The 12870-nt window shown below is 36.9% G+C and overlaps 1 protein-coding gene across 1 annotated transcript in view; it reads right to left on the reverse strand.

The window, feature by feature from the left end:
- Positions 1-12870, reverse strand: part of FAF1 (Fas associated factor 1) — a 476566-nt gene that overhangs the window by 271704 nt on the left and 191992 nt on the right. Inside the window, exon 6 of the mRNA XM_036849545.1 lies at positions 4175-4266. Coding sequence (XP_036705440.1) covers positions 4175-4266 — 92 coding nt within the window. The remainder of the gene's footprint in view (positions 1-4174; positions 4267-12870) is intronic.

Consider the following 12870-nt stretch of genomic DNA (forward strand, 5'->3'; position numbering starts at 1 on the left):
GGAGAGTGTGGATAAACCAGGTAAATACGCTATCACTGCCTAGCAACATTGGGGGCTCTCTAAAGAATATGGTCGTGAATTTAAAGATACACCAATCAGCATGATTTTGTTTGTCTCTAGTCACATTTAGCTGTGAGGCACAGAATAGACAGAGTTGTATTTACCCAAGGTAAGGATTTTTGTCAAGCAAGATCCATGAAGCAAGAATTGAGGCTACAGGCAAGAAAGTGATTATAATGAATGACCATGGGATATTGCCCACTCTAAGGAAGAAAGAGAGGACATGAAAGAGGTAATGATCACGAAAAGATGGCAGAAACAATGGATTGGAGGCCTGAATAAGGCTGAAGGATTGTTAGGGTTAGGATACTAAAGGAAGTGGGCTAGAAAGATGAGAGATGATTAGCAGAAAATGGAAGCTTGAAATTAGTATTTAAGAATTGTTTTAATTAAATGACAAGACCACAGGAAGATATGGCTGACGTAGGATGGGAAAAAAGATCATTGTAGAAAATAAGTTCAAGGAACTAAGAGGCCAAGGTGTTAGAAGAATCCTTCCTATTTTTCTCTACCAATTTCAGATCTCTTCTATTCATTTGCCAATTCTCAAATATAATACTAAGAATCAGAATTACCTTTTATTTTCTCCCTTTTAGATTATAAATTAGGTTGCAAATTACAATAAGATTTGTATGAATCCACCAATTATAACAAAATTTTACAAAAACAAATCAATTTGATTCATTATGGAGTTTAGTGCAGAGAATTTTTATGTCTCCCATATTTGATAATATGATGTGCTTTATAACTCAATACTAAATTACTTTTGGACTCTATTATATAGTTAAGATGTCAAAAATTATTTTTATTTGATAAAACACAAAATGAAAATCAGAAGTTAAAAATAATTATTACCATTAGCTTTTAAAATTCTGTATGGATTTTGTTTTTTTAAATTGTCTCTCATGAAATCAGAATTTAAGATATACATCACACACAAAAAAAGAAAAATAATCTCTAGTTTTATAGAAAGATATATTAACACACCTAAAAGAAACACACCTTGACTTTTTAGTTAGATTTTAATAAAATGTGCCCTAATATAACTTTTTCATCAGCAGGAAAGCTCTAATGCCCCTCCTCTCACAGCCAGATACACTGTGCTTTGTGTCTTTTATTTGGCTTTGAATTTTTATGTCTTTCTTGTTGTTCCAACACGAAAAAGCATTACTGTAACTTGCTAAAAATCCATAAAGCCAACTAGGGAAGACTACTTTAGTGCTATATAAAGTACTCATGTTCCAATAAACACTGTATTTCGGAAGCACTGTAGGCCCCTGCCTGCCTAGGGACTGAGGAAGTGGCAATCAAACTAAGGTCAGCCACATGGCAATGAAGAACATTTCCATTAGCCCAGGAAGACATTTTGATACATCTATTTAATCATGTTACTGGAAAGCAATAGATTATAACCAATGATGTCTCTTACCTACTTGTAATTATGTGGATTATATATTGGATGACAGTGATTACACTCTGTTAACTAACCTAAAAAATAATATCCTACACGACTAGATACAGAACCCATACCCATAATCTCATCTGGTATTTATATCAACATTACTATAAACACGAGGACTACAAGTACTGTTTGGCTGTTTGTAATAGTATGCAAATACAACTTCCCATTAATATATGATCTGAACATAGAAGATAAAGAGCAACCCAAGAAATCTTTAAATTCTTAGCCTAAAACAAACCTTTAACAGACTATCAGATACAATTATATTAGATTTAACTTTTTTTTGTTCAGTGATTTCTACTTTGGTAAAGTGAAATTTAATTTTCTTTTTGCTACTATCCACCTGTGATGGTATGATCTATAAGATATATACATTTGGTTTTCTTCCCCACTTAGAGCTCCTAAAATCTTTGGAATTTTTTAAGTGATAAGAGTGATAAAGGTGAAAAAAGAGAGGTCTCTTTTGTTATTCATAATGAGCCCCTTTCAACCACACCTGGGTTTGCTAAACAGATGATGTTTGGAAAACCCCTCTAGAGAGAAGCTGGTTGCCAGGGGAGCCAAGCTCATGATTAGAGGACTGGACCTTTTAGCCTGCACCCCCGCCTCCAGGAAGGAGAGAGGAGCTGGAGGTTGGGTTAATTACTAATAGCCAATGACTCAATTAATCATACGTCTGTGGTGAGCCTCCATAAAAAATCCTAGCTGATCTATTTACAATAGCCAGGACATGGAAGCAACCTAAATGTCCATCGACAGATGAATGGATAAAGAAGATGTGGCACATATATACAATGGAATATTACTCAGCCATAAAAAGAAATGAAATGGAGGTATTTGTAATGAGGTGGATGGAGTTAGAGTCTGTCATACAGAGTGAAGTAAGTCAGAAAGAGAAAAACAAATACAGTATGCTAACACATATATACGGAATCTAAGGAAAAAAAAAAAAAAAAAAAAAAAAAAAAGGCCATGAAGAACCTAGTGGCAAGACGGGAATAAAGACACAGACCTATTAGAGAATGGACTTGAGGATATGGGGAGGGGGTGGGGTGAGATGGGACAGGGTAAGAGAGTGTCATGGACATATATACACTACCAAATGTAAAATAGATAGCTAGTGGGAAGCAGCCGCATAGCACAGGGAGATCAGCTCGGTGCTTTGTGACCACCTAGAGGGGTGGGATGGGGAGGGTGGGAGGGAGGGAGATGCAAGAGGGAAGAGAAATGGGAACCTATTGTATATGTATAACTGATTCACTTTGTTATAAAGCAGAAGCTAACACACTATTGTAAGGCAATTATACTTCAATAAAGATGTCTAAAGAAAAAAAAAAAAAAAAAAAAAAAAAAATCCTAGCTGAAGAGCTGTGGAGAGCTTCCAAGTTGGTAAACAAGAATGCATTCATGTCCTGGGAGGGTGGCACACCCCAAACATTACAGGCACTCATGTGCTCGAGACCATTCCAGATCTTATCCTATGTATCTCTTCATCTGGCTGTTCATTTATACTCTTTAAAATATGCTTTATAATAAATTGGTAATAGCAAGTAGAGCATTTTTCTGAGTTCTGTGAGCCATTCTCTCACAAATTACCGAACTCAGAAGGGAGGGGTGGGAACCTCCAATCTATAGCCAGTTGGTCAGAAGCACAGGTGACAACACAGACTTGCAACTGGGTCTGATATGGGGGCAGTCTTGTGGGACTGAGCCCTGAACCTGTGAGATCTAATGTTATCTCCAGGTAGGTAGTATCAGAATTTAGTTAAATTGTAGAACATCCAGCTGGGAATGAAGAACTGCCTCGTGGTGGTGGTGGTGGTGGGGACCCACACATCTGGTGGCCAGAGGTGTTCTGTGGGTAGGGTACTAAAGAAAAACAGAACTTTTTTCCTTCTACTACATTAATAATAAAGGTATTTGGTAGGTGGTGGGGAAAAATTGGACAATATTCGAAGTTTAGGAACACCAAGTTGCATTAAATAAAAAGAGAAAATGTGCAAAAAATGGTGAAAATCTAAGAACAAGTTAAACATAGTTCTGGAAGGATACTGTACTCATAAAAATTATTACTCTATCAATACCTTAATCATTCACTTTCGATCAGGTTGCTTCATCAGGCAATAATGTAACATACAATTAAACATTAAAATCATCTGATCATTCTATAAATGTACTGAGTTTCACTGTGAATACTGAAAAAAGAATGAGACCCTCTATTCCAGATAGAGAGAAAATCTTAATAAAAATTTTATATCCGTGTTTTTCAAGCTGTATTCTGCAGAGCCCAAGAATCTTCCTCAAAGCTTTGCTTCTTTAGCCATGGGAGACACTGGAGTTCCAGTTACTCAATCTCTTCCCTCCAACTCCAGTTCTTCCCCTTCAAACAGAGAAGTGCCATTTTTGACTCTTTTTTACATAATAGAGTTTTGCTAAAGCTTTTCTTTGTAAAAAGATTCCATCACTAAAATCAAACAAATAAACTACCCAAACCAAATAGTTTGAAACTTTATATAGTTAATAGCTGTTGGTAAGTTAAAGCTTCAACAAGATTTTGATTTGATTTGATTTGATTTTGATATTTATATACAGTAAAGCAACTTAACAATCAAACTTTTTGTTTCAGATTCCCAGGAAAAGTAAACACCTTACCCAGCATGACTAGATGATGAAGGTGGTGGCAAATCTGGTGTAAGAACATAAAGACTGTTGTTTTTTGGCAAGTGTAGTGATTTTAAGACCGTCTGAAAAACAAAAAATAAAAACAAATAAAAAATAACTATTGATTGTGCATTTTTAATCTTTTCCTATAATTCTTAGAAAATTATCACTATTGTAGTTTGACTTTGCATCTTTTGACAATTTGACAATAGGATAATACAGAAGAACTATTGAATCCCAAAAAATCTGTCTCTCATAAATATCATAAGTTAGCATAAATATGAATATTAAAATAAAATACAAATTCTTTAGCTCATGAAACGATACAAATATATAAGAACACAGTTGAGAATCATTAATTTCTTCATTGAAGAAGCATATCCTTGCAACTAATATCCACTTCATTGAGGATCATTATAGCAAAAATTAGCAATGTAGGTGTTCAGAGATCATTAGACCTAGAAAAGATCATAGAGAGTACCTCAACCCAAAGACTTTATATATGAGGAGCTGCAGCCTAAGAGGTGAAATGACTTGGATGAGGTCTCTTGTAAGTGTTACCCAGGTCACTTAACTGTTAGGCCAGATATTTTTTTTTTGTTAAAGCACTTTGTCTGGGGTGAATAAACTACTCTTGGGCTACCTCTGACCTACTATCTTGATGACCACACAAAATTTCACCAAATTTATTTGCCAGAGAACTCCTACATACCTTTCAAACTCCCAACTTGATGGTAAATACCTGCTAATTCAAACTTTTTTGGACAGCAAGACACATTAAGAAACACATTTTACATCTTTACATCATAACCCAGGACAAAAATATTTACTCAACAGATATTTATTGAGCCACCAATTCTGTGCCAGGAATATTCTAAACACTGAAGATATAGCAGTGAACATGATAGTCTAAAACCCCTGATCTTCTGGAGCTTACATTTTAGTAGGAATAAACAAAGTAATCCATATAGTTGACTACTAGAAAGCGATAGTTTTCTTGACTAAACATAAAGCAGAAAAGGGAGGGTGAAGAATATGAGGTTGGGGAATTACGTAATTTTAAACTTGGTTATCAGGGTGGTTCTCACTTGGAGAATGTGACATTTGAGTAAAAACTTGAAAGTGGTGAGGAAAGAAACCATGAACATGTATAGAAAAAGAATATGGCTGGCAAAGGCAATAGCCAGTGCAAAATGCTTACTGAACAACAAGGAGTCCAATGTAGCTGAAGCCAAACGAGTTCTGGTAGGAAATAGGTCAGAGAGGTTAACAGTGATGCTAGGAGATAGGTGAGAGGAAATGTGTTGAGACATTTAATCTAATGTAAGGGCTTTGACTTTTTCTCTGAATGAGATCAGAAGCTATTGGAGTGACATTATCGGATTCATATTTTAAAAGGATCTCTTTGTCAGCTGTGTTGAAAATGGATGGGAAAAGGTTGACAAAGGAGGGCAGAAGCACAGAGGAGAGTAATAAAATATACTAAGATAAGGATGATAATGGCTTATGTCAGTGTGATGGTAATAGAAGTGATGCAAAATAGGTGAATTCTGGATATATTTTGAAGATCACACCAAAAGGATATCCTGACAGACTGGATATGAGTCAATAATGATCCTAAAGCTTTTAGACAACAAATGGAAGGATAAAGTTGCCATCAACTGAAATGGGAAGACTGCAAATGAAGACCTCCACTTTGGGCATGTAAGTTTGAAATGTGTATTAAACATTCAAGTGGAGAAGACAAGAAAGCAGTCAGATATATCCATCTGGAATTCAGGGAACAGGTCTAGGGTAGAAATATAAATTAGAGATATAAAATTGACAGTGCACACAGACGACACTTAAAAGCCATGACACTGAATTTAGTAATGTGGTCAGCAGCGACAATGGCAAGTCCACTAGCAGGTCCCTACTTAGACTGGGCTCAAGAGAAACAGGAGGAAAGGAATTAGAGACAACAAATATAGACAACTCTTTGGGGGAAGTTTTGTTATCAAAGGGACTAGAGAAGTGGAGTTACTGCTGGAAGGGGAGGTGGGATCAAGAGAAAAATGGAAGAAATAACATCACGTTTGAATGTTAATGGTAACGCTTTACTAGACGGAAAAACTGATGATGCAGGGAAGAATTAAAGTGAAGGAAGTCCTTGATTTAGGCCAGAGGGAATACAGAATGTAATCCAAAGCAAACATGGAGGTTAGGCGTTAGATAGGAGATTGGACATGCCATCTAGAGTAACAGGAGAAAAAGAAGAGTATGTGTATAAGACACAGGTAAGTAAACAGAGACCAAGTTGGAAGCTTGTGGAAATTCTCTTGTGATTGCCTTCATTTAATCAGTGAAACAAAATAGGAAATGAAGTCATCAGCTGAGGGTGAGAATAGGGGAGAGGTGTTTTAAAGGTCTGAGGAAAAGATAAGTGTAAAATAGCCATTTAGGAGAGTGTGGATAAACCAGGTAAATACGCTATCACTGCCTAGCAACATTGGGGGCTCTCTAAAGAATATGGTCGTGAATTTAAAGATACACCAATCAGCATGATTTTGTTTGTCTCTAGTCACATTTAGCTGTGAGGCACAGAATAGACAGAGTTGTATTTACCCAAGGTAAGGATTTTTGTCAAGCAAGATCCATGAAGCAAGAATTGAGGCTACAGGCAAGAAAGTGATTATAATGAATGACCATGGGATATTGCCCACTCTAAGGAAGAAAGAGAGGACATGAAAGAGGTAATGATCACGAAAAGATGGCAGAAACAATGGATTGGAGGCCTGAATAAGGCTGAAGGATTGTTAGGGTTAGGATACTAAAGGAAGTGGGCTAGAAAGATGAGAGATGATTAGCAGAAAATGGAAGCTTGAAATTAGTATTTAAGAATTGTTTTAATTAAATGACAAGACCACAGGAAGATATGGCTGACGTAGGACGGGAAAAAAAGTTCACTGTAGAAAATAAGTTCAAAGAACTAAGAGGCCAAGATGTTAGAAGAATCATTTACAAGGCTATATTACTAAGAATTAACATAGAGAGCAATTATAAACCAGAAACTAAAAATCATCAGAAAGTGAGGAAAGATGACTTCAATAAGTAGGTGATACAATTTTTTTTTACATGAAAGTCAAAGCTGAAGGTTTTTTAGAGAGGAAGGACTGGAAATGGAAATGAGGAACAATGAGAACACACGTTTTACCAGTTAGTCCAGTGGTATGATGGCTACTGGAGAAAAGCAATTAACACTGAGAAGCCTACAGAAAAACAATGTGATCAGAAAGGCAGATTTCCGTCAGAGGTAGATGGTGAAGAGAATGTGCAGGGAAGAGGTTGACAATAAGAGGAATTTGGTTAATGATGAATAGTTCCACAGGGCATAGCAAAATGGTTTCAAGCACTGTAAAGGAAAAAGAATAGAGACAGATACGGGCTGTGCAGAGACTATGGAGGTTTGAGTGAGGAGTGAAGTGGGAATCTGAGACTCCTTGCAGTGACTTGCATAAACAGGAGGAAAAGGCATAATGAAATTGGTTCTGGTTGAATCAAAGCAAATAATAATGTCAGGGCTGAAAGTGTTGGAAAGAAAGGTGGAGTTGATATCTAGGAACCCCTTTTAACCCTGCAGATGGAAGTAGGGGCACCTGGGAAGGGCTGATCTTACCCAAGCACAGAACATAATGAACTCATTCTTGACCCCTCCATGAGAGGGCCCATCTTACTAAGGGCACAGGCTTCCTTCACAGGCTTTGGGACTTACTCTTGACTCATATTAGTTATTTCTTAAATAAAAAGAAATACTTGTTATTTGCAATACACTCTGACATCTTTTATCCTATTTCTTTATTTCTTTTAATACTGGCTATAACCCACTCAGTTAACTTCAAAACTCACTAATGGTTTGTGACCCATGGTTTGAAAATAAGACACTGTAGCAGGTAATTAATCGTAACTTCACAATCATCCAGGAAGACCTGAAGTTCTGAATCTTTTTGTCAAATATACGCAAGTCCTTTTGAAACTGATCTATGTTACCTTTCAAGAGTTAACGTGCAAACAAAAAAAAAACCCACATGCATATACACACAGGAAAGTTATTTTTACCATTTTTCATCTTTCATTATTTTACTTTGAGGACTACTGATAACTGCTTGGTCTTACCACTTGACCATTATTGTCAGTTTGCCATGCCATCATCCAAAGATTTTCCGCTAAACCTTCCTTCTCAAACCACATATGGTATGATGAAATAAATGGATGCTTTCTTTAAGTCATTCAGTCATTCCACAAACATTTATTTGATGCCTGTTATACCAGGCATTGGATATCTAATGGTGAAAGCAACAGACATGGTCCCTCTACTTATGGTGTTGTGATGGGAAATGCTGGGATGGGAGCCATTTTATACAGAGGTCTGTTACAGAAAGTAACATTTTAAGCTGAGACTTGAAAGATGAAAAAGAGCCACCCATGTGAAGAACTGAGGGTAAAGCATTCCAGGCAGTTAAACAGCATCTGTCAGGTAAAGTTATCGACAGCTTGAGCCTATTAGAAGAATTAAAAGGAGGTTTCTATGGCTGCAGCATGGAAAGAGAGGGTATGAAAGGCTGAAGACGAGGCTGTAGACATGAATAGAGGGTAAATAATACAATACCTTTTAAACCATGGTGAGTAGCTTGAATTTTATTCAAAGTGCAATAAAAAGTTATGTTTTACCAGGAGAGTGATATAATTTGATTTATATTTTTAAAAGCTCATTCTGGCTCCTGTGTTGAGAATGCATTGGGAGAACCCAAGAAAAAAAGCTGGAAAAACAATAATGAAGCTATTACATTGTTCCAGGCAAGATATGCTAATAGCCTGGATTAGGCAGTGCAATAAAAATACTGCAAAGTGGCCACAGTTGAGATATATTTTGGAGATAGATGCTATAGGACTTACCAAAGGATTAGGTGCTTTTGAAATTTTTTAAAAATTTATTTTATTGCGGAATTCCCTGGCAGTCCAGTGGTTAGGAATCAGCTCTTTCACTGCCATGGCCCAGGTTCAATCCCTGGTCGGGGAACTAAGATCCCGCAAGCTGCACAGCATGGTCAATAAATTAATAAATTAATTAATATTTATTTTATTGAAGTATAATTGATTTACAATGTTGTGTTAGTTTCTGAGGATTAGGTGTTTTTCAAATGGGAAAAGATTAATGCCCACATTTTTGGATTTAGCAGTGGTGATATAGTTCTGCCATTTATAGGGGGAAGACTGGTGGAGAAATGGCATGGGAAGGAAAATCAAGAGTTCCATTTTAAACATGTTAAGTTAAAGATGCCAATAAGGTATGCAAGCATAAAAGTGAACTACCAATTTGGATATGTGAATTCATAGAAGTATAACCTGGAAATATAAATTTGGAAGCAATCAGAAAATTAATGGCATGGAAATAGCAGAAATCACCTAGGGAGAAGAGTACATAGAAATAAGTAACTGAAAATATTATTGATAACAAAGACTAAGTTCAAATACAGTCAGCCCTCCATATCCATGGGTTCCACACACAAGGATGGAAAATACTCGGAAAAAGAAAAATTCCAAAAGTTCCAAGAAGCAAAACTTGAATTTGATGCACATCAGCAACTATTTACATAGCACTTACATTGTATTAGGTATTATAAGTAATTTAGAGATGACTTAAAGTATACAGAGGACGTGTAGGTTATATGCAAGTAAAATGCCATTTTATATAAGAGACTTGAGCATCCATGGATTTTGGTATGGGGCGTGGTCCTGGAACCAATCTCCTATGGCTACTGAGAGACAGCTGTATTAGAACACACAGCTTTAAGAACATTTTCAACATGATTGCCTTTCTCTTCACAAACTACCGAAAATGCCATGTAAGGCTGATTCACATCCACAGGTCTCTCAATAAATGAACGCATAAATGATATAGCTATGTAAACTAATACATTTTGGTGTTTTACTTCTGCCAAAGTTGTTGATTTACTCAGTCAACACTTATTTTTATTTTTTAATCCACGTTTCAGTTAGAGCAGCCATAAAGCAGCAAAGATCAGTCAACTATGGCCTGTGTGACAAATTCAGCCTATTGCCTGCTTTTGGATGGCCTGTGAGTTGAGCATGGTTTTTACATTTTTAAATGTTTGAAAACAAATCAAAAGAAGAGTATTTCATGATATGTGAAATTATATAAAATGCAAATTTCTGTGTCCACAAATATTGATTTATTGGAACAGTCATGCTCACTCTTACACATATGGTCTGTAGTTATTTTCAAGCTACGACAGCAGAATTGAGTAGTTGCAACAGAGACTGTATGGCCCAAAAAGTCTAAAACATTAACTACCTGGCTCTGTACAGAAAAAGTTTGCTGACCCCTAATATAGCACATCACTAATTTGTACCTAATTTATAAATATCTTGCCAACCTGAAATTTCTATAAATAACTTACTGAAGTACTCAGAACATCTCCATATATCAAATAAACTCACATATAAGTATTTATAAGCACAATGTCTACCAGAAGCAACTGACAAAGAATTGAACCAAAAGATAAAGATTCTAAGTTTCTGCCGGGTACTGACGTATCAACTCAGTAACTACTGTGAAAAGATTTGATAATTATTTCTACCTCAAACACCTAAAACGCTGGAGTTAACTCATTTCTTTCCATCACTCCCTACTCTCTCTGTCAGAAAAAGAGTAAGTGTGTGAAATATTTTATGCCTAAGGCTGCTACTGGGTCCTTGAGAATAGCAACTACTACCTTAAAATTGCAACACTTTGTACAAATTCTTAAAATATAACTCATTCCATGCACCTGACCCTATCCAAGTAAACAAAGAAATATTCTTACCATTTAAATTTTCCAAGTTAAAAAGGTTTCTTATTATCTTCTTTGTTCCATAAACACTACTGGACATAAATGTATATACTGTGTATTACTTCTTTCAGGCCAATAAGTAATTGTTCAATAAATTATTATTCCAGGCTTTCCCGCTTAAGGTGGAAAATGAGCTGCCAACTGGAGCGGTGAGCAGCCTTGCTGAGCGTCAGAAGAGTGACCTACTAGAGCCAATCTGCAAGGACTGGAAAGGAAGGGCCAGATACAGCAACTTTTTCATGGCTATAAAAGGGAGAGCTTGACATGCCCACACCACTGGACCTCTAGAAACTTTCCTGAGCCATGTGGCTGACAGGGTCTTCGTGCTCCGGCCAGGTGTCAGGCCTGAGCCTCTGAGGTGGGAGAGCTGGGTTCAGGACATTGGATCACCAGAGACCTCCCAAACCCACGTAATATCAATCGGTGAGAGCTCTCCCAGAGGTCTCCATCTCAACGCTAAGACCAGGATCCATTCAATGACCAGAAAGGTCCAGCGCTGGACACCCCATGCCAAACAACTAGCAAGACAGAAACATAACCCCACCCATTAGCAGAGAGCCTGCCTAAAAATAGTAATAAGTTCACAGACACCACAAAACATACCACCGGACGTGGTCCTGTCCACCATAAAGACAAGACCCACCTCATCCACCAAACACAGGCACCAGTCCCCTCACCGAGGAAGCCTACACAAGCCACTGAACCAACTTACCCACTGGGGACAGACACCAAAAACAACGGGAACTATGAACCTGCAGCCTGCGAAAAGGAGACCCCAAACACAGTCAGTTAAGCAAAATGAGAAGACAGAGAAATACGCAGTAGATGAAGAAGCACGGTAAAAACCCACTAGACCAAACAAATGAAGAGGAAATAGGCAGTCTACCTGAAATAGAAGTAAGAGTAATGATAGTAAAGATGATCCAAAATCTTGGAAATAGAACGCAGAAAATACAAGAAACGTTTAACATGGACCTAGAAGAACTAAAGAGCAAACAAACAATGATGAAGAGCACAATAAATGAAATTAAAAATTCTCTAAAAGGAATCAATAGCAGAATAACTGAGGCAGAAGAACAGATAAGTGACCTGGAAGATAAAATAGTGGGAATAACTACGACAGAGCAGAATAAAGAAAAAAGAATGAAAAGAATGAGGACGGTCTCAGAGACCTCTGGGAAAACATTAAATGCACCAACATTCAAATTATAGGGGTCCCATAAAAAGAAGACAAAAAGAAAGGGGCTGAGAAAATATTTGAAGAGATTACAGTTGAAAACTTCCCTAATATGGGAAAGGAAATAGTCAATCAAGTGCAGGAAGCACAGAGATTCCCACACAGGATAAATCCGAGGAGAAACACTCCAAGACATATATGAATAAAACTATCAAATATTAAATACAAAGAAAAAATATTAAAAGCAGCAGGGGAAAAGCAACAAATAACATATAAGGCAATCCCCATAAGGTTAACAGCTGATCTTTCAGCAGAAACTCTGCAAGCCAGAAGGGAGTGGCAGGACATATTTAAAGTAATGAAAGGGAAAAACCTGCAACCAAGATTGCTCCACCCAGCAAGGATCTCATTCAGATTTGATGGAGAAATTAAAACCTTTACAGACAAGTAAAAGCTAAGAGAATTCAACACCACCAAACCAGCTTTACAACAAATGCTAAAGGAACTTCTCTAGGCAGGAAACACAAGAGAAGGGAAAGACCTACAATAACAAACCCAAAACAGTTAAGAAAGTGGTGACAGGAACATACATACTGATAATTACCTTAAATGTAAATGGA

This window comes from Balaenoptera musculus, chromosome 1 (assembly GCF_009873245.2).
Source record: "Balaenoptera musculus isolate JJ_BM4_2016_0621 chromosome 1, mBalMus1.pri.v3, whole genome shotgun sequence".
Taxonomy (NCBI): domain Eukaryota; kingdom Metazoa; phylum Chordata; class Mammalia; order Artiodactyla; family Balaenopteridae; genus Balaenoptera; species Balaenoptera musculus.